We start from the raw sequence: 20,507 nt of genomic DNA, 5'->3' as shown, positions 1-20,507 counted from the left end.
TATTTAATGAAACTATGAAAAGTCAAAACTGATCTTATCCACAATTCTAAACTATCCAGGTTCGTTCATTTCAATATATACACATAATAGATACATAATACACAGCAAAGCAACCCAAACCCAAACACTCAAAACCATAATAGTGTGGCTTCTCAAGAAAAGAAAAAAGTGGCTTCTCAAGAACATATGTGGTTTATGTTCTTTCTCCTTTTCAGCTTCTTCATCCAGGTTAGTTAAGTTTCAGTACTAGAAACTATTGAAGTGATTTTAACTGAGGTCATAAGACCAAATCTGAACATAACTTCTCAGATATACATCTCTTGTTCTTTAATCTCAACTAGATTTTGACCCGCGCTTAGAAAGCGCGGGTTTGTTTGTTTTTCATTTATTAATCGAAAACTGATTTACAAATTACCATTATTTTTCATTTCGAACCATAACAATTGAGTTTTTAGGTTTTTATCATTTGTTTTTTTTCTCTTCAAAATATGGTATTTGTTCGAAATATGGTAGCTGTTCTATAATAATGTTTGAGTTTTAAAATTTGTTTTCATATCTGACCTAGATTCATGTTTGAACCTATAGACCCGATACATTGTATATAATCCTGTTCGGATTTAATGAAAAATTTGTTAATTAAAAATCCGATATAACCCGGTAAAAACCTAAAAACTCACTATTAACCCGCGATCTGATACTATTGATCCGATAACAAAATATCTTATAGTACTTTTTTAAAAAATTGATTAAATTACTCATATATTTATTAATATTACATAAATTAGTGATTCCTTAGAATTTGATAAAATTTTATCATGTTATCTAAATAAAAAATGATAATATAAAATAACTTATTGATATGACAATATTAGTTTATTTTCGTTATTAATAACCTATTATAAGTTTGTGTTTGTATTTTAGATTTAAAAAATTATTTTAAGATAGTTTTTAAAATATTCTTGAACACTCGTAATTGTCATATTAATATTATGTATAAAATGACATTATACACTGAAAAATGATATTCAAATATGTATATGATATATGGTGTAGGATATACGATTTTGGTTTGTATTGAAAATATGTATAATATTCAAATGATCTATTTTGAATATTGATACGTATATTTAAGAAAATAATATTTTCATGTTTCTTAATTCATTTATTGTTCATAATATATTTATACACACATCATAATGTCTATATCGACTTATAACACTCCACACATTTTTAATCAACACACTTAATTATTAGCCAAACGTATTCAAACCTTTTTAATTATACATAATCAGATTGGATTTGTGAGCTTAACGCCCAGTAACAGATGTGAGGCTCACATCATTGATAGAGACCTTTTGACTACTCTGGTTAGAAGATTCACCCTCAGACTTTTCTCTTCTTGTTATAAACGCAGGCTGCTTCGGCTCAGGGAGGTTCATGTTCTCAGTTGTTAGCATCCAGATCACAGTTGAAACATTCGGTCTATCGTCAGCAACTTCTTGCACACACAACAAACCAATCTGAACACAATTTGCTATCTCTTTCACGAAAGACTCATCAAAGACGTTTGGATCTGCTAGAGAAGCAGCCTCACCCTCATTCCACAGCGTCCACACCTGTAAACAGACCAAACTTACGGGTAAAGTTTAAAAGCTACTAAACACTAATTATTAGCACACACTTACATAAGATAAAAGATTTGGATGATTCTCTTCCTTGTGAGAGTTTCTTCTCCCGCTTATGATCTCTAAAAGTATAACCCCCAAGCTGAAAACGTCTGATTTTTCTGAAAATAAACCTTCCATTGCATATTCCGGTGACATGTAGCCGCTGCAATAACATAAAAAAAATCATTCATATAGGCTATGATAAAACTGGTTTTCAAAATATTTGTGTTACTATTTTTTGGGAATGAATACTTACTATGTCCCTACAACCCTTCTTGTGTTAGCTTCATCTTCATTCGCTCGGAAAACTCTTGCAAGCCCGAAATCAGATATTTTAGGATTCAGGTTGTCATCTAACAAAATGTTGCTGGCTTTTAGATCTCTGTGTATGATCCTTAGTCTTGAATCTCTGTGAAGGTACAAAAGACCTCTGCATATTCCTTCCATTATGTTGAACCGAGTCTTCCAATCAAGAATCTTTTGCTTCAAAGGGTCTGAAGAAATAGCTTACAAAATCATTAGCTTTCCTAAGTAAGAACAGATTTATGAAACAGAGGAGATCATTTTACCAAATAGATATGCATCCAAGCTTTTCTTTGGCATATATTCGTAGACTAGCAACCTTTCTTCTCCTTCAATGCAACAACCAAGTAACTTCACCAGATTCCTATGTTGCAACTTCGAAATCACAACCACTTCGTTCATAAGCTCCTCAAGTCCTTGTCCTGATGCCCTTGAGAGCCTCTTCACCGCAATTTCTTGCCCTTCAGGTAACTTTCCCTGAAGAAAAGATTAATATGAGATTTTTGTATACAAATCTCTTTTCAAAAAGTGTTCTGTTTAGTGTATTTACCTTGTAAACAGGACCAAATCCGCCTTGTCCGAGCTTGCTTCTGAGAGAGAAGTCATCAGTTGCTGTAGCTAACACTTGAAACTCAAAGAGCGGAAGCTCCTCTAGCTTAACTTGGTTAGAAGCAGGCTCATCACCACTATTAACTTCTTCCATTCTCTTTAACAATTGCTCTACGCTTCTATCTTTCTTTGGTTCTCCTAAGGAAATGATTGAAGATGCAAACAAACTATTATAAAAGGAACAATCTCAAGCAAGAGTAAAGAAAACTCTAACCTGGACGCTTATTGAGTTTCAGGCATGCTAAAAGAACACAAACCGCAGAAACAAACACAACGCCTAGCACAAGTGCTGTGATCATTATTGCTCTCTTGCTATGTGCTTCTACAAGATTTTGGTGATATGTCATTAGTAAATGAATAATAACAAAGGTGAGATTAGTAGAGTTTTTTTTTTTACTCACTGAGTTCAGAATGCGAGAGTCGAATATAAAGATCAATGCCACTTCCCAAGAATGATTGCATATCAACCAAGCTACCGCTCCAAAGCATGCATCCAATGCCTTGATCATATGCATAAGCTGTGCAAGAACAGTTATCTAAACAAACCTTAGGACAAGCTTGGGCATTAGCTAAAGACGGTTGCACATTCACTGGTACTTTCATCTTCTGCACTTTCAAAAACCAATCTTCTTTTCCTCCGTTACTAGTTCCATTCCTGAGTCTCTCGCACCGTAGTGGAGCTCTTCTCACACATCCACTAATCCAGTTTCCTACACTCCACTCAGTGTTATTCCTAGGCACAAACCCTTTTATGCATTTACACTGTGGGTCTTCCCGGTAATTGCAGCTCCCATATGGACCACATCTGTTGTATTCATCACAGTCTGTGGATGGGAACCTAACACCGACTCTCCAATCATTCATAGAAGTGCTCCAATCTCTTTGATATATAGCTCCATTAGGATCCAAGTTGAAGTGATACATGAAGGAGTCATTAGCATAGCTCAACGAAACCGTGCCTTGGTTATCATTATTGAGGTTAAACCCATCAATGTTCAGAAGGGAATCCATATCCGGTAAACCGATGAAAACCTGGCCGTTCCAGGGACCGCTACGCCACTGTGTAGCACTGTTCTTCCTGATTAGAAGCTCAGGAAACGGGAAAGCGACAAGAGTAACTGTGTAGTTCCCTGTTGAAGGATCTGTGTAGCTTCTCCAAGAAGTAAGACCGATGTTTTCTCCGGTTTTACTGTTGATCAAGAGACTCATTCTTGGCAACACAGAGCTATAGGGGTGCTTGAAACTCTCCCATATGATCTCGCCGTTGTTTCTGTTGTCTTGTAGCCTAAGATTCCCGTTTTCCATTAGCTGGACCCAAGTAGCATTTGGAGCTACTGGTACTGTGACGTTGGTAGACCATATACTGCGGTTTCTACCATCGGTAACCACGAGGTTCCCGTCGTCAGAGATGGAAACAACACCGGAAGTGTCGTTGATGGGAGCGTCTCTGTTGGCGACCCAAACCACAGTTTGAACTGGAATCTTGTCGTACCAAATCCCAACATAACGTAAGCGAGAAGTGGAGTTTGCAGGAGTGAAGAAACCGAACCTGAAAATACCCTTTTTGCAGAGAAGTGTCTTTGACTCTGAGTCTTTGATCGGAGTTGAGAAGGTGAGTCTGTCTTCGCCGAAACATAGGCTCAGAGAGAAGCAATAGAATGCTGCAAGAAGAAGAAGAAGAACAAAACAAGGATGTGAGTTCAGTAGAACCACCATAACTACTAAGTGAAACAGAGAAGTTCTAGTTTTGCTTTGTTGTTTCTCTTTGGAAGATATCTAGTACGAGAAGTAAGTTATTATAGGAGTGGTCTTTTGTCTCTATTAGAAGACTTAAGAAGAGGAAGGTGCTGATGTTTTAATCTTTCAAGGAAGATTTTTGGTTCTGCCGTAGTGGGACATATATATGGGCAGTGACTTCAACATAATAAGTCTTGCGATTTTGTCATTGAGTGGCGAAAAGTCTTAAGTTACCATCCCTCTCTATCAACTTGATGTTCTTTGTCTTTCTGTAAAGTCACATGCAAACTATTCGAGTGATAACTATGTTTTAGAAATTGTGTTTAGCTCTTTCACATACTGTTAAGATGCCAGAACTCTGTCAAGTTGCAATGGCGACAAACTTACAGACTGCATTATTCCTCCAGCTTCACCATTATGTTACCATGTCTCAACGAATATTTTGTAAGAGAGACGATAGGGAATGATCTACTCTTTTACTACCCATCAAGGCAATAAAACATGGCCGCCACATCCATGAACATGCCTTTGAAGACTAGCACTAAAATCACATAGACCAATGACATTCAAGCAGGCATCATTATTGGAGATTCCAATAAGAAATAAAAAAAAGGAAAAAGGAAAAAGAAGAAGAAAAGCAAGATAAGGAGAATCTTTTCAAGATAAAACCTACTGTCTGTGGCTTCTCAAGAGTCAAGAACATGTTACACGTTCAGTTTCTTCATCCAAGTTAATTAATTCATCTAAGAGTAAGTCAAGTTACAGCACCGCTCAGTTTCACATTGTGAATGGTGACCAAGGGAACAACGAAGAACACTATGTTCCTTAATATTCCTTGAACTTTTTACCATTTATGAAGAATAGGTTTTCTTTTTCATTTCTCTTCATTCCTTTGTTTGTAGAGAATTATAGAACAAAACAATTCCTCATAAATTTTGATAAGCAACCATCATTCCTCATCATTCCTAAAATTTTATTCCTACTCATTTCTTTCCTATTCATTCCTATTGTTCGTACGATGGTTACTAGTCACACTAACATGTGTTTTTAACTGAGGTAATGAAAACAAGTCTGTACTAAATATAACTTCCCTGAAATACATTTTTTATTATTTAACCAAACCATTAAACATGCACAGAATAACAGAATTTGCAAGCATATGTGATTCTCAAAACATACATTATATAAACAAAAATATTAGCTCTATGAGCTTAGCGCCCTGTTACAGCTGTGAGACTCACATCATTGATAGAGACCTTTTGACTACTCTGGTCAGAAGATTCAGCCTCAGAAGCTCCTCTTCTTCCTATAATCGCAGGCTGCTTCGGCTTTTTGAGGTTCGTGTTTTCGGTGGTTAGCATCCAAATAACGGTTGAAACATTTGGTCTATCGTTTGCAACTTCTTGCACACATAATAGACCGATCTGTACACATTTCGTTATCTCTTTCGCGAAAGACTCATCAAAGACGTTTGTATCTGCTAGAGAAGCAGCCTCACCCTCATTCCAAAGCTTCCACGCCTGTAAAAAGACCATATTACAGGTAAGATTCAAAGCTAGTAAAGTTACTAAACCGTGGTTATTAGTACACACTTACATAAGCCAAAAGGTTTAGATTATTCTCTTCCTTGTGAGAGTTTTTTCTCCCACTTATGATCTCTAAAAGTATAACCCCCAAGCTGAAAACGTCTGATTTTTCTGAAAATAAACCTTCCATTGCATATTCCGGTGACATATAGCCACTGCGGTAACAAATGGTTATGATGGTTTTCAAAATATGTGTTCTTGTATATTGGGAATGGGATACTTACTAAGTTCCTACAACCCTTCTTGTGTTAACTTCATCTTCATTAGCTCGAAAAACTCTTGCAAGCCCAAAATCAGATATTTTGGGATTCAGGTTGTCATCTAACAAAATGTTGCTAGCTTTTAGATCTCTGTGTATGATCTTTAGTCTTGAATCTCTGTGAAGATACAAAAGACCTCTGCATATTCCTTCCATTATGTTCAACCGTGTCTTCCAGTCAAGAATCTTTTGCTTCAATGGGTCTGAAAAAAAGCTAACAAACCCCATTAGCCTTGTATTCAATCAACTCAAGTAAATACAGAGTTTAAAGACAGAGGAGGTAACTTTACCAAATAGATATGCATCCAAGCTTTTCTTTGACATATATTCGTAGACTAACAACCTCTCTTCACCTTCAATGCAACACCCCAGTAACTTCACCAGATTCCGATGTTGCAACTTCGAAATGACAACCACTTCGTTCATAAGCTCCTCAAGTCCTTGTCCTGATGCCCTTGAGAGCCTCTTCACTGCTATTTCTTGCCCTTCCGGCAATTTTCCCTGAAGATAAAAACATCACCAATCAGTCAGTCTGAGATTATACACACATCTCTTTTTTTCAAAACGGATTCTTGTTTGATGTATTCACCTTGTAAACAGGACCAAACCCTCCTTGTCCGAGCTTGTTTCTGAGAGAGAAGCTATCAGTTGCTGTGGCTAACACTTGAAACTCAAAGAGAGGAAGCTCCTTGAGCTTCACTTGGTTAGAAGCAGACTCATTACCACTAGTAAGTTCTTCCATTCTCTTAAACATTATCTCCGCACTTCTATCTTTCTTTGGTTCTGCTATTAAGTAAACAAAATTATGGTTAAAAAAACAATATTTTTTTTGGTCAACATCATCAATGAGCTATAGAAAAACTCTAACCTGGACGTTTTCTGAATCTCCTGCATGCTAAAAGAACACAAACAGCAGCAACGAACGCAGCACCTAGCACGGATGCTGTGATCACAATTGCTAGGCTGCTATGTGTTTCTACAAAGATTTGGTGAGCAAACATAAGTCAACAAAGTAAAACTGAGTGAGAGACTAGTAGTAAAGAGATATTTTTACTCACTGAGTTCAGAATGAGCAAGCCTAATATTAAGATCAATGCCACTTCCAACAAACGATTGCATATCAACCAAGCTACCGCTCCAAAGCATGCATCCGATCCCTTTATCATAAGCATAAGCCGTGCAATTACAGTTATCTGTACATTGCTGTGGACAAGCCTGCTCGTTAGCTAGAGACTGTATTGCATTGATCGGCACTTTCATCCTCTCCAGTTTCATAAACCCATCTCCTTTTCCTACACCACGACCACCACCGTTACTTGCATTGCACTTCAACATAGCTCTTCTCACACACCCATTACTCCAGTTCCTCGCACTCCACTCCGTGGCATTACTCGGCACAAACCCTTTAACGCATTTACATTGTGGATCCTCCCTTGAATTGCAGATCCCGTACGGGCCACACTTACCATATGCATCACAATCTGTCTTTGGAAACCGTACACCGATCCTCCAGTCTCTCATGGGAGCTCTCCAGTCTCTCTGGTAGATAGCTCCATCAGGATCCAAGTTGAAATGATACATGAAGGAACCATTAGCATACGACATCGAAACCGTTCCCTGGTTATCATTGTTGAGATTAAACCCATCGAGAAACAGAAGAGAGTCCACGTCGGGCAAACCGACGAAAACCTGACCGTTCCAGGGACCGCTGCGCCAGATAGGGACGTCGTTCTTCCAGATGAGAAGTTCGGGGAACGTGTAAGGAGCAAGACCAGCTGTGTAGTCCCCCGTGGAAGGATCTGTGTAGCTTTTCCAAGAAGTGAGTTTGAGATTCTCTCCGGTTCTGTTGTTGGTGCCGAGGGTCATTTTGGGTAAGAAGGAGTTGTAAGGATGCTTGAAACTCTCCCAGAGAGTCTCCCCGTTGTTTCTGCTGTCTTGTAACGCAAGGTTCCCGGTGTCCATGAGCAGGACCCATGTAGTAGTTGGAGCTACTGGTACTGTGACGTTCGTTGACCATAGAGTGCGGTTTCGACCGTCGGTGACCACGAGGTTTCTGTCTTCGGAGGAGATGGAGACGACGCCGGAAGTGTCGTTGATGGGAGAGTCTTTGTTGGCGACCCAAACCACGGTTTGGATTGGCATCTTGTCGTACCATATCCCAACGTAACGTAATTTAGCAGTTGAGTTTACGGGAGTGAAGAAACCGAACCTGAACACGCCGCTTTTGCAGATTAGTGTGTCTGAGTTTGAGTCTTTGATCGGAGTTGTGAACGTGATTCTGTCTTCGCCGAAACATAGCCTAAAGGAGAAGCAAAAGACTGTTGCAAGTAGAAGAACAAAACGACGGCGTGTGTTCAGTAGAACCACCATAACTAGTTGTTGAAACAGAATAGTTCCAGTTTAGCTTTTTTTGTTTGTTCTCTTTAGAAGATTTTCCTGAAAGAGAGGTATAAATTAATGCAAGTAATCGTCTTTGTCTGTTTATAATAAGACTTGGAAGGAGAAGAAGATGATGTAGTTTTTCTTTCAACGAAGAGTTGTTCTGTGGTGTAGCAACGTGTTTGGTGGCTACATTGAATATCCCAGTTAACAGTGAGAGTGGAACCAACCACCAGTATTGACTTTTCTTCTGATGGTTGTGTGGGAATAAGAAAAGAAAGAGGACTGGACTACTTGAGTTAGTGCCAATCTTACTGGGGACCATTGTTTTTTAACTTTTGAGTAGACATTTCACAACTTGAGTATGTTGATTATATTCAAAAACAACACGCTTTTCAACCCTTTTATTTTACTATCTTTCGAGGAAAATGTGAAATTTCTACGTAGATAAGGAATAGGAGTAGTCAAATCGACCGTCAAATGAGGTGTCTTGTTGTAAGAATAGAGTAAACAACTAATTTCAACATTAGAAATATCATATAGTAACAACTACACGGAATCTTTCGATATTGTCATAGTTCCACATATTAAAAGAATTAAAACATATTTTTCTCCAATCGGAAAAATCGCCCGTATGAACTTAAATCGGTTTACTATTCAAAAATTTGAAACATAACCAATGTCTAACTTAACTGAATCGATACCATCCGATTTTTTTAATTTACCAAAGTTTGATTCGAAAGTTGGATTGGATTTGTATTTGGATCTCAGGTTGGGTTGGGTTTCAAATTCGGTCCAAAGTATACTAATTTGGTATCGGTTTACATTCAAATCAAACATTCATTTATGGGGATACGGGTTTCGATATTTTGGACTGGGGAGAAATAGGTTTTAATACTAGGATGAGATTGAAAGATCGTGGGCAACTGTTAGTATATGATACTTGTGACAATATGTCAGAAATATGTGGTTTACCCGTAAGAATATTAACAGACTTCATACGTATAAGGTCATTCTTGAGTTATACTCATGGCAGTCTGTCATAGGATACTGTTTCATCAAATGAGGGCAACATTATCGGCCAAAACGTTTTTTGGTCCTTAAAATTTTTCTTTTTTGGTTTTCTGGTTTAAAAAAAAAAAAAAAAATTAAATCAATCGCGGGCCACCACGTGTCGTGGGACTCGCAAACAGCTAAGGACGCAGTGCAAACATTTCTTATTTTGGGATATTATTGCACAGTAATTGAGAAAAAGTGGTGGGGCCCACGCGTAAGAACCCTCCCCCACCACCGGTAATGTTGTCCTGAGTCCCGAGTCCTACGAAGAAGGTAATTGACTTGACTTCAACAGCTTACAAAGTTTGTATGTTAATGAGAGGTGACTGATAGGTCAATCAAAGCTCCTAATATGAAAAGGACTTGTATGTTATTGATCAACTTGAACATGCTAACTATTATACTGCCAACTATGTTTAAGAATTGTATTTCACACAGGGCCAATCTTTGGTGTGGGTTTCTTCAGACATATAACTTGCTAAGACACTATTTATTATCATCTTATAACTTCAATCAGTGTTAAATAGAACCAAGAATGTACTTGGAAAGACTAGCATTAAAGAATCACAGGGACCAATGAGACTGAAGCATGAAACCTACCGTTCTTCCGTTACTGTTTGTGAGATAAACAAGACCAGGACTTAAGCTAAACCGATTGCCTATGTTGAATTTGAGATAAGATTCCACTTGAAACAGATCATGATTTCTTGAACCATCCAAGACTCCCCCAACGCTCATGCCCCATCCCACTTCATCCTCTGGTTTGTCTGTAATAGACACTGACCATTTCACTTCCTTCTCTCTTGACTTTTGAATCTCAATCCATCCCCCAATCCTCGTACACTCGTCCATTAGAGAGCTGTCTACCTTCAAAGCAATGGAGCTAGACGACACATGATCCACGCCTCTTCTCATCTCCAGAGTCGTTGCTGATGATTCAGACTCCATATCAATATCAATACGGCGCCTTAGGAAACTCACTGGAACTGTAACAGCTCCAGCAGGGTAATGGAGGCTGTTAGGCGGTGATAAAATCTGGTGACAGCCCAGTAGAGATAGTTTCACACCACTCAGAATGTGGCAGGTTACTTGCCCAAAAGTTCTGAGACAGCGACTCCTCGCAGTTAAACCCTGTTCAACTTCAAGGTTTGTGATGGACTGGGCCAGCGAAGCTGCCATGTTTGACTTTCTGACTGTTAATCCTATGGCACTACCATTATGTTGGTTCAAAAGAGGTGGTCCAAGTTCAGAAACTTCTGTAAAATTCATCCCCTGCAACACCAATGTAGTAGCTTCATTAATAACATAAATGCAAGACGAAGAATCTGCAACAACTAGTGGGATACCTCGTAAGAAGACACAAGAGCATCAGCATCAATGTCTCTGAAACGCGCGCCAACGGGAATAGCAACTGCAGAGAACCAATCATTAACCTCTGCCTTGTAAAAGACTTTGGCTAAAGACAGCTGTTTCCCTGAAACACCATCACTGTGCTCTCCTTTGAATCCAGCAACGAGCTCAGCCACAAGCTTATCCGTCTCCCTAAGGCTCGTTTCGAACACGAACCTTGAAAGCAATCCAGGTCTCACTCCTTGTCTCTCGAGTCCAATGAAACTCTCCTCGTCAGTGTTTCCCATCAGCAGCATTCCCCCAAGGGCGTGAACTTCACCCTTCACGTGAGTGCTAGTCTCTTGAAAGGGACCTCCTTTGGAGAGTTTATATGAGGAAAGTATCCGCTCAACTTTCTCTTGTCTGTCTCTGAGCTTCATCAGATCAGAGAAGGCTTCTCTTTGCAACCGCTTCAAGATATCAATCTGATACATAGATAGTTCCCAAATTGTGAAAAACAAAAAAAAAAGATAACGTTTTTGAGGATAAAGTTAAATACTTTCGTGTACCCATTTCAATCAAAGAGGTCGAAGAAGAAGGAGACGGGATGAAAGATACCGGATTCTGGCGGGAAGGGTTGTCGTGGAAGCCGAAGTGGCGGGAGACTAAGTCCTGGCTCGATTTCGCAAAGCTCTTCACTTTCTCCACCGCCGAAGCAATCGGATCCATTTTTTTTTTTATCTGAGAGACTGATGGGGAAAGGTTGATGATTCCAGCGAATTCTGGGTAATAATCGCGCGAGAGAGAGATGATAGATACAAACGATGGAAAGAGATGCAGTTGGAGTGTGAAAATGTGCGTGACGATCGATGTCTCGGTTTGATCCGGTTTGATTCGAATTTTGATAATTTTTCCGGTTTTAAAGCTCTGATCGATACTAAACCCCGAAATTCTTTAGATTCGGTCCGTTAAAGACTTGGTTCAGTTTGGTTTTCGTCTGATGGTCTATGTATCCTAACTCTGGTTTATCAATTTTAGTGTAATAAATAATTCTAGATTTAAAAAGTATACATGTATTTGAAATGTGACATTTAGTGATTCAGATAGTATTAGTGAAAACCTAATTCTCACCAGTAGCCATTAGATGGTCGAAATCGATATACTATTTGGGGTTTTACTAATTTATGAGATATTTGAGTATCTCATTCTCTTTTGCCGTCTAATTAACAAGTATATTATCACTTATTTAATTAGATTATCATATTATTATTATTTTTAAACAAGTTGAGAATAGGTTTTTGACCAAATAAACAAAGATGAGAATAGGTAAAAAGGAAAGACAAAATAAAAGCATGCTAGCTTTACGACGAGCTTCCATTATGGAAATGTAATCAATGTTTATATAAATATATCAAGTTGCCATTGATAGTATTAGCTTTAGTAGGGTTCCATTATCATATACACAACAAAGAACAAAACTAAACGCGTAAGGAATCAATTTTAGAATTTAATTACTTTCTATAGGCTCCTTTTCATTTTATAGTTTTAACTTTTAACTTACAAGCAAGCCAATGAAAAAAATTTACGAACCAAAATTGGAAAAGGTATGAAGGGAAATGAAAAGAAAGCATGATTTGACGAAGAAGGCCAATATGATAAATGAGAAAAATGCAGAGCCCAAAAAGCACAAAAGAAGACGGTGAATTATTGAGAAGTCTGTCTGCGCATGTGGAACAATAGTGGAATGTTGAAAGCACCTTTTCTGTAAAAAACAATCGATTTAAGCCTTTAATTTATAGTCTCTCATTGCGGGTCTTATCATCTTCATTCCTTCCTTATACTATTATTGTGCAATATATCTGTGGGTTTGTAACTTGCGTAGCCTATTAATTAGAAAACTGTGAGCTTAAAACATAAAGAAGAACACAAAACTCTTTGTGTCTTCTCATCTCTCTCACTGTGTTTTTATAATTAAGCTCTAATGGCGAATCAGGTAAAAGAGAGGACTTTAGAGCAGACCTCTACGTGGGCAGTCGCTGTGGTTTGCTTCGTCTTACTACTCATTTCCATTGTCCTTGAACATTCCATTCACAAAATTGGAGCTGTAAGTCCCTTCGATTCTTCCTCATCTTCTTTCATGTTTCCATTATATGTCAAGATTCCCCTGTTTAGCGCTCTTGCTCTGTTTCTTCTTTTGTTTAGATTTCTTTTTCTTTGTTTTCTCGACATGCTTTTTTGAGCTTTGTTGTTAAGATCACCTTCTTACTCATTTTATGCTTTGCATATCTCTCTATGTACCCTGTTTGGTGTTCATGTTCTGTTTCCTACTCTGTTTCTGCTTTAGTTATCACTCTGTTCCTGCCCTGCTTTATTCCTCTTCTCTTATGACTAAATCTGCTCTTTGTTTCATTTAAACTGGCAGTGGTTTAAACAGAAGCACAAGAAGGCTCTCTATGAAGCTCTTGAAAAGATCAAAGCAGGTACAATTAATAGCACCTTTTTTTTTTTGTCACAATACAATTAACAGCACTAAAATATATATTTTGCTACTTAATTTCTTCTATTAACAAGCTTTTTATTTTAACAAAAAATATGTTTTTTTTTTTTTTTGGGTATTTCAGAGCTTATGCTCATGGGGTTCATATCACTACTCTTAACAATCGGACAAACACCGATCTCAAACATCTGCATCTCCCAAAGCGTTGCGTCAACAATGCACCCTTGCAGCGCCGCTGATGAAGCTAAAAAATACGGCAAAAAGGTTCCCGCTAAACAAGAAGACGATGGTGAAGATAAATCCGGTCATAGAAGACTTCTCCTTGAGGTAGCTGAGTCTTACATCCATAGACGAAGTTTAGCCACCAAAGGTTATGACAAATGCGCTGAGAAGGTAACTAAGAATCTCCCATATATCTATATATATATATATATAAACCACTCTCACTCCCCTTGTTAATCATCCTCTAATTTATTATTGTGATTGGCGGATTATTTCAGGGGAAAGTGGCTTTTGTATCTGCTTATGGTATCCACCAGCTTCATATATTCATTTTCATCCTCGCGGTGGTTCATGTAATCTACTGCATTGTTACTTATGCTCTCGGAAAGACCAAGGTAACTTTTTTCTTGTGAATCAAGAAAGAACTTGTATGCAACAAGATTTGATTATGGTTTTCTTGAGTATTGTAGACTAGAAGGTGGAAGCACTGGGAGAATGAGACCAAGACAATAGAATTTCACTATTCCAACGGTATATATATGTATATTATTAAATCCGATTTTAAAACCTAAACAGAATTTTTTTTATGGTGAATGCATTCTTGTTATGCAGATCCTGAGAGGTTCAGGTTTGCGAGAGACACATCTTTCGGGAGAAGACATCTCAATTTCTGGAGCAAGACAAGAGTGACGCTATGGACTGTGTGTTTTTTCAGACAGTTCTTTGGATCTGTCACCAAAGTTGATTACATGGCTTTGCGGCACGGTTTCATCATGGTAGGGAACTTATATCGTTTGATCTTTTGTTTTGTTTTATCTACTTACTGTTTAGTATAACAAGTGATCTAACCTACTCTTTTTTCAGGCGCATTTGGCTCCAGGGAGTGAAAGGACATTCGATTTCCGCAAGTATATTCAGAAAACAGTAGAAGAAGACTTCAAAACTGTAGTCGAAATCAGGTTTGGAGCAACTTAATGACTGCTTTTATATAATCTGAGAACAATCCAACTTGGAAGATTTGTCTGCTGACATCTTTGCTCACATTGTGCAGTCCGGTTATCTGGTTTGTCGCCGTGCTATTCCTCTTGACCAACACAAACGGTAAGTAAGGAAGCCTTACTAAGGCTCATTGCTTACCACGCAAACACACCATATCCATGCATAAATACATGCCCAAAAACTAATATTGGTTTTCATTTGAAACAGGATTACATTCTTTCCTCTGGTTACCATTCATTCCACTAGCCGTAAGTACAAAAAAAAAAGGAAAAAAAGAACTAAACATTTGCTCATTTTTTGTCCTTTTGGTTTTAAGAGAATGAATGTAAATCTTGCAGGTGATTCTAATAGTTGGAACAAAGCTTCAAGTCATTATAACCAAACTGTGTCTAAGAATCCAAGAGAAAGGTGATGTGGTGAGAGGTGCCCCTGTGGTTCAGCCTGGTGATGATCTCTTCTGGTTTGGCCGCCCTCGGTTCATCCTTTTCCTTATCCACTTGGTTCTTTTCACGGTACGGTTCAATATCCTTAACCGCTCCGTTTATACTCTTCTCCCAACGGCATGATATAACAAACTTGCCTTCACTTTTGCAGAATGCATTTCAGCTTGCCTTCTTTGCCTGGAGTACGGTAAGCAAGCGATCCAGTTTTCACATTATTCACACAAACATCCGCTATTATTGAGCCATACTAATTGTTATGTCAATGAACTTTTGGTATGTGCAGTATGAATTCACTCTCAGGAATTGTTTCTATGAAAACGATGCAGATGTGATCATCAGAATTGTAGTTGGGTAAGCTAACATTAACTTGACTGTTGTATACGCGGGAGAAAAACGTCTTTTAACTGACAATGTCACAACCTTGCAGAGTTGTTGTACAGATACTTTGCAGCTATGTGACTCTTCCACTCTATGCTCTTGTCACTCAGGTAGTACACAACAAATTTGCAGTGCAATGTTTTGATATGATCTTAGTTTTTTTCTTACCGTGTGTTTGAAATGTTTGTAGATGGGTTCTACCATGAGGCCAACGGTGTTCAACGAAAGAGTAGCCACAGCGATAAAGACATGGCATCATACAGCAAAGAAGCACACAAAACACGGAAAACACACCGAATCAAACACACCTTACACTAGCCGTCCAACTACACCAACTCATGGCTCATCTACAATGCATACTCTTAATAACCGAAGCGTTGAGACTTTCCCGAGTTCTCCTTCTCCTAGATACTCTGATCATCATGACCACCACCAGTTTTGGGATCCTGAGTCTCAACAACAAGAAGCTGGACCTTCCACACATCATTCTCTTGCGCACGAAAGCTCGGAAAAGACACCTGTTCTTGCGTCCGTGGAACTTCCTCCTATACGGACTACCAAAAGGTCAAGAGATTTTTCCTTTAAGAGGTAGATGATTGTTGAAATTTACATATGTTATACATTATTACATGTATGAGACCTGCACCATCTATTTAGATAGATGATTACATTCACTGGCCAAGCTTAAAGAGTTTATGGAGTTATAGAGTAAATTTAACAACAAATAAAGCAAGAACACGCTGAAGTATATAAAAAAAAAGCATCATATGCATAATTTCGCCACCATGTGGTGTACTGAATTATATAAACATAAATATATCTAGATGAATACACTTTGTTTTCTCATTTAAAACAAACTAAACATGTTTAGTTACTTGGTTGCTGCTGCTCTTGCCCATCTCAAGTCCATTCCCATACTCACCATCCTCCACAAACCTTGACCAATACCAATGTGACCTCCACACTTGTCCCATTTCCTCTATCGGAATCCCTTTCGTCTCCGGCAAGAATATGTAGACGAAAATCGACATCACTATCACGAAGAAGGCGAATACAAGGAACAGCCCAAACTTCAAATGGCAAAGCATTGTCAAGAAGATCTGAGCGATTATGAACGTGAAGATCATGTTCACGGACACCGTGATACTCTGTGCGGCCGACCTTATCTCCAAGGGGAAGATCTCACTAGGTACTAACCACCCTAGAGGACCCCATGACCATGCGAAACCCGCCACATAGATGCATATAAACGTTACAACCACTATAGCATACCACTTTGGTAACTCACCAGGGGTCCCGTCTACCCCGAACTTGGCCCCAATGCATGCAGCAACCACAGCCTACAATCACAAGAAGAAGAAAACAAACGACATAAATTCATTAGTGATATGGATAAATACTAATTCAAATAGATTTCGAAAACCATATATACGTAATATATAAACGTTTGTAACTAATGAAAATGGATATCTACGTCAGCATATATTCATATATCAATGTTCATACCAAATGAAATATCAATCTCTATGCGCACATAACGTCAAGGATAAGTTAATATATCATGATATCAAACTTTAGAATAGACGGATCTACGCCAGTATAACTTTTCTTTATATGATAAGTGGAATGTGTTTCCTTACCTGGCATATAAGCATTTGTGTACCGCCTTCAAGAAAGAGAAACCTACGTCCCCACTTGTCAACACCGTAGATCGACACAAGCGTGGCAGCGACGTTGACCGATCCAGTGACCACGGCGGACATGAGAGAAGCGTCGGTCGTGAAACCAATGGTGTTGAACAAAACAGGAGCGTAAAACATAATCACATTGATCCCAGTGAGCTGCTGAAAGAATGGAATCATAATGGCCATGGTGAGATGCGGCCGGTATTTACGGCGGAGGAGGTTCGTCCACGGGTGCTCTATCGACTGAGACTCTTTACTAGCTGCGACTAAATCGTCGAACTCTTGGCTAACGTCATCGACGCCACGGATACGTCTGAGCTTGGTTTTGGCCTTCTCGTGCTTGCCTCGCTCGATCATTGAGTTGGGAGTGTCAGGAAGGACTAGGGAGCCGAGTGTGATGATCAGGGCAGGGACCACAGCACCGCCGAGACTGAGACGCCATCCCCAGCCTCCTTTGATCTTGGCAAAGAAGTAGTTGAGCACTTCGGCTACGAGGATTCCGATTGTGATTGAAAGCTGGAAGCCGATGTTTAGCGCTCCTCTGTATTTGTATGGAGCCATTTCAGATAGGTAAAGTGGCACAGACTGTTAATAGAGACATGAAAACATGGTTAGTCACGTCATTTAAACAATGATTATTTACGTGATTAGTGCTTTCCAAGTTGAAGGGCATGGAATTAAAATACAGGGTTTAAAGAGGGTCAATTACGTCATTAAGTTTAACAAGAAGTAGATACTGTCCGAATATGACCTTTTCTAGCTAAAGATACGTATCAAAAAGTTAAATACGAGTTAACAGAACAGACCATGTGCAGTTTTGGATATTCAGCCGAAAACAAATCAATTAGAAAATTAAATAATTGCTATTATCATATAGTATCATGTGGAAAATAATTATCGTCGTTGTAAAAACTGATAGTAAAAGCAAGAAAAAATTAATAATGTCAACTTGACCTAACTAGTTGATGATTATGTTCAATGAAAGTAGTTGGTCCATAACTTTTTTCAAAAACCAAGGTACATTTATAGAGAGATAATATAAGTTTAAATTTATTAAATTTTATGAAACAACACGAATTTAATTTGACTTTTTCTTACCCGTGATGTAAGTGTGAAAATGAGAAAATATTATCGTTTTTTCAGTGACGGACCTGATTAGCGAAACCGATACCAAAACCGAGCAAGATACGACCAACGATGAGCATCCAAACGTGCTTAGCAAAACCATTGATGAGAGCTCCGGCGCAAAAGAGTATGCCACCAAAAAGCATAGAGAGCCTCCGCCCGAACTTCCTCGTCACGGTGGAAGCCACCAGCGACGAAATTAGCGCCGCTAAATATAGGGACGAAGTGAACAGCGTAAGCGTGGGACTATCGTATTGACAGTACTGGTTTGTAGTCGCGTCTTCTTGCTGTTTACGGTAAACCGACGGGAAGAAACGCCGGAGGAAAGATGGCATCGACGTCACTCCACCTGTGGGGTTTTAAATAAATTTACAAAATTTCAAACAAAAAAAAAATTGATCAGAACGTGTTTTCATGAAACTACAGAAACATGTATATTATTTTGAATTTTTTTTAAAAAAAAGTCTATGTTACTGTTGATGATTGTGTATTTTTGAGTTATGTGTGTGTTAAATGAATGAAGAGGAATACATGGTGTGGAAATGTAAAAGCTGAGAAATAGTGAGAGAAGTTACCAGAGATTCCGATATCGTATCCGAAGATGAGACCACCCATGGCAGCAACGACACAAGTGAAGAGAACAAAGGGAGTGAGTTTGCCGGGATAAGTCTTTTGGCCATCTCCGACTACGAATCCACCGCCAGCCATTGTCTAAAGAGATCTCTACAGTAATTATTTTTCTTTTCTGACCTCTTTTTGCTAAGATGTTTTTCTTTCTTTCTTTGCAAACAAAAGTGGAGTGGACGTGTTGATGGAGAGATCAGAGATTACTTCTTAGAGTTATATATAGACAGTGGGGAAGAGAGAGGGGAAAGTAGTTGAGCTGTCTCTCCGTATTTTATTAGCTGTGAATTCATAATAATTTTGATTTTTTTTCTCATAAATAATGTTTTGCTAATTATCCACATCATATGATAATTCAATAATGTGTCGCTGTTTCATAACTTTGAGAAACTTGGTGACCGCTATGTGAACATATGCATTTGATAATATTAGTTAGTAGCTTGGTAGTCATATTTATGATAAGATATTTTCTTATACTACTAATGGCTTAGCGAATAGTGAATAGTGAATAGTGAAATAGGATAGTGATAATGTTTCAGAATTAGTTTCAGTAAATTTGATATTTTATAAAGGGAGAAGGAGCTATCTGAAGAAATTTAATACAGCCAAAAATCTGACAAATCAATATGGTAAAAAGAAAAGTGGGTTGGCCACATCCAAATTTTGCAATGCGCATGTGTGAATAACATTGTCGACCATGTACGCATGACCGTCTGTCAAAGTGTAAATCAAATGCAGTTTTGATTTTTAAGACCCACTTGATGGTTCGACGGGTCTAATTCACTTTATGGTCAATGTTTTTTACATCCCTGTGGCCTGTGGGTAAGACGTGGATAAACATAAATATATTTAGATTGCGAGTAAAAGATTACAGTGAAACCATTCTGGTTTTATTTAGAAAACCCTGTCACAAAAAAAAAACATTTATATAACTATGACCCAGTACAAGCATTATACTGAACCATCCATATCCTAGTTTTGTGTAACAAGTCCACCATAGTACTCTGAGCTATTGTTATCTACAGTACTTTGTACCCATATTTTGACTAATATCAGTTCATAGTGCTAAGGGCATGGTTATTGGTGGGACTAATTTCTAAGTCCTTAGATTGGTTTAATATTATTTTGATGTTAAGAGAAAAAGTTAAGGACAATGCTAAAAGTTAGGATTATTGGTAGGATTTTTAGATATCTCTTAGTTATTAAAGTATACATTTTTAATAAGTAATGACATTTTAAAGATAAATTTAAAATAAAACATTTAACATTAAAATATAAAACATGAGAAAATTACAAACTTGAAAAAAAACAAGGAAAAAAATTACAAACATTAAAAAATAAAGCAAATTAACATTTTATTGAATTCATAGAAACTTAAACATTCTAGATATTCGGGAAATGTCCAAAATTAGCCCATATATTTTCAATCAAATCTTCTTTTAATTGTTGATGGCCTTGTGTATTCCGAACTTCTGCTCAGTCTCGTAGTCATTTAAGAAGTTCAGAGAATCTACCTTTTCGGCTAACTGAAGTGTGTGTCTATCCCTGGCTCTCATCTCCTCCATTACAGTCTCATCCCACCATTTCCAAACATGGCACTCTCCATCAT

General features: G+C 38.1%; 5 protein-coding genes across 7 annotated transcripts; 1 reads left to right on the top strand and 4 right to left on the bottom strand.

Annotated features, from left to right (window-relative positions):
- Positions 1–1,184: 1,184 nt before the first annotated feature.
- LOC106292448 (G-type lectin S-receptor-like serine/threonine-protein kinase At1g11330) lies at positions 1,185–4,506 on the bottom strand. The gene is made up of 7 exons (XM_013728035.1): positions 2,981–4,506; positions 2,794–2,901; positions 2,521–2,717; positions 2,237–2,447; positions 1,924–2,161; positions 1,686–1,830; positions 1,185–1,616 (listed from the first exon to the last, which is right to left on the bottom strand). Exons 1-7 carry the CDS (start codon positions 4,293–4,295, stop codon positions 1,308–1,310), a joined length of 2,523 nt encoding a protein of 840 aa, XP_013583489.1. The 5' UTR covers positions 4,296–4,506; the 3' UTR covers positions 1,185–1,307.
- Positions 4,507–5,395: 889 nt separating this feature from the next.
- LOC106292449 (G-type lectin S-receptor-like serine/threonine-protein kinase At1g11330) lies at positions 5,396–8,531 on the bottom strand. Of its 2 annotated transcripts, none has more exons than XM_013728036.1 (7): positions 7,220–8,531; positions 7,030–7,137; positions 6,751–6,947; positions 6,452–6,662; positions 6,127–6,364; positions 5,913–6,057; positions 5,396–5,836 (listed from the first exon to the last, which is right to left on the bottom strand). In XM_013728036.1, the coding sequence occupies exons 1-7, from the start codon at positions 8,529–8,531 to the stop codon at positions 5,528–5,530; spliced, it is 2,520 nt and encodes an 839-aa protein (XP_013583490.1). In that variant the 3' UTR covers positions 5,396–5,527. The 2 variants fall into 2 exon arrangements, with proteins under 2 accessions (XP_013583490.1, XP_013583491.1); XM_013728037.1 differs by having other exon boundaries at positions 5,406–5,836; positions 6,751–6,944.
- Positions 8,532–10,115: 1,584 nt separating this feature from the next.
- Positions 10,116–11,821, bottom strand: LOC106292461. 2 transcript variants are annotated; one of them, XM_013728055.1, is made up of 3 exons: positions 11,544–11,821; positions 10,943–11,410; positions 10,116–10,868 (listed from the first exon to the last, which is right to left on the bottom strand). In XM_013728055.1, exons 1-3 carry the CDS (start codon positions 11,652–11,654, stop codon positions 10,161–10,163), a joined length of 1,287 nt encoding a protein of 428 aa, XP_013583509.1. In that variant the 5' UTR covers positions 11,655–11,821; the 3' UTR covers positions 10,116–10,160. The 2 variants fall into 2 exon arrangements, with proteins under 2 accessions (XP_013583509.1, XP_013583510.1); XM_013728056.1 differs by having other exon boundaries at positions 11,495–11,627.
- A 911-nt stretch (positions 11,822–12,732) lies between these two features.
- Positions 12,733–16,138, top strand: LOC106292457 (MLO-like protein 2). Its single transcript, XM_013728045.1, has 14 exons — positions 12,733–13,029; positions 13,348–13,405; positions 13,547–13,815; positions 13,923–14,039; positions 14,115–14,175; positions 14,257–14,420; positions 14,509–14,603; positions 14,696–14,745; positions 14,851–14,891; positions 14,982–15,155; positions 15,238–15,273; positions 15,370–15,437; positions 15,514–15,574; positions 15,655–16,138. The coding sequence occupies exons 1-14, from the start codon at positions 12,907–12,909 to the stop codon at positions 16,054–16,056; spliced, it is 1,719 nt and encodes a 572-aa protein (XP_013583499.1). The 5' UTR covers positions 12,733–12,906; the 3' UTR covers positions 16,057–16,138.
- LOC106292458 (sugar transport protein 1-like) lies at positions 16,135–19,098 on the bottom strand. Its single transcript, XM_013728046.1, has 4 exons — positions 18,850–19,098; positions 18,301–18,623; positions 17,105–17,734; positions 16,135–16,804 (listed from the first exon to the last, which is right to left on the bottom strand). Exons 1-4 carry the CDS (start codon positions 18,980–18,982, stop codon positions 16,322–16,324), a joined length of 1,569 nt encoding a protein of 522 aa, XP_013583500.1. The 5' UTR covers positions 18,983–19,098; the 3' UTR covers positions 16,135–16,321.
- Between the last annotated feature and the right edge of the window lie 1,409 nt (positions 19,099–20,507).

This window comes from Brassica oleracea, chromosome C5, assembly GCF_000695525.1.
Source record: "Brassica oleracea var. oleracea cultivar TO1000 chromosome C5, BOL, whole genome shotgun sequence".
Lineage (NCBI taxonomy): Eukaryota > Viridiplantae > Streptophyta > Magnoliopsida > Brassicales > Brassicaceae > Brassica > Brassica oleracea.
Note: the sequence above shows the minus strand (reverse complement) of the source record. Positions and strands in the feature narration are given on the sequence as shown.

Excerpts from the sequence above, each read along its gene's own strand:
- LOC106292458 (XM_013728046.1), bottom strand. The coding sequence starts at position 18,982 with ATGGCTGGCGGTGGATTCGTAGTCGGAGATGGCCAAAAGACTTATCCC. Across the intron at positions 17,735-18,300 it reads GTATCGGTTTCGCTAATCAG|TCTGTGCCACTTTACCTATC; the intron begins GTCCGTCACTGA and ends CTCTATTAACAG. Across the intron at positions 16,805-17,104 it reads CACAAATGCTTATATGCCAG|GCTGTGGTTGCTGCATGCAT; the intron begins GTAAGGAAACAC and ends TTGTGATTGTAG.
- LOC106292461 (XM_013728055.1), bottom strand. The coding sequence starts at position 11,654 with ATGGATCCGATTGCTTCGGCGGTGGAGAAAGTGAAGAGCTTTGCGAAA. Across the intron at positions 11,411-11,543 it reads ACCCTTCCCGCCAGAATCCG|ATTGATATCTTGAAGCGGTT; the intron begins GTATCTTTCATC and ends TCTATGTATCAG. Across the intron at positions 10,869-10,942 it reads CTCTTGTGTCTTCTTACGAG|GGGATGAATTTTACAGAAGT; the intron begins GTATCCCACTAG and ends TTGGTGTTGCAG.
- LOC106292457 (XM_013728045.1), top strand. The coding sequence starts at position 12,907 with ATGGCGAATCAGGTAAAAGAGAGGACTTTAGAGCAGACCTCTACGTGG. Across the intron at positions 14,040-14,114 it reads ATGCTCTCGGAAAGACCAAG|ACTAGAAGGTGGAAGCACTG; the intron begins GTAACTTTTTTC and ends TGAGTATTGTAG. Across the intron at positions 14,746-14,850 it reads CCTCTTGACCAACACAAACG|GATTACATTCTTTCCTCTGG; the intron begins GTAAGTAAGGAA and ends CATTTGAAACAG.
- LOC106292448 (XM_013728035.1), bottom strand. The coding sequence starts at position 4,295 with ATGGTGGTTCTACTGAACTCACATCCTTGTTTTGTTCTTCTTCTTCTT. Across the intron at positions 2,448-2,520 it reads GATTTGGTCCTGTTTACAAG|GGAAAGTTACCTGAAGGGCA; the intron begins GTAAATACACTA and ends TCTTTTCTTCAG. Across the intron at positions 1,617-1,685 it reads ATCCAAATCTTTTATCTTAT|GTGTGGACGCTGTGGAATGA; the intron begins GTAAGTGTGTGC and ends GTCTGTTTACAG.
- LOC106292449 (XM_013728036.1), bottom strand. The coding sequence starts at position 8,531 with ATGGTGGTTCTACTGAACACACGCCGTCGTTTTGTTCTTCTACTTGCA. Across the intron at positions 7,138-7,219 it reads GCTTGCTCATTCTGAACTCA|AAACACATAGCAGCCTAGCA; the intron begins GTGAGTAAAAAT and ends AAATCTTTGTAG. Across the intron at positions 5,837-5,912 it reads ATCTAAACCTTTTGGCTTAT|GCGTGGAAGCTTTGGAATGA; the intron begins GTAAGTGTGTAC and ends GTCTTTTTACAG.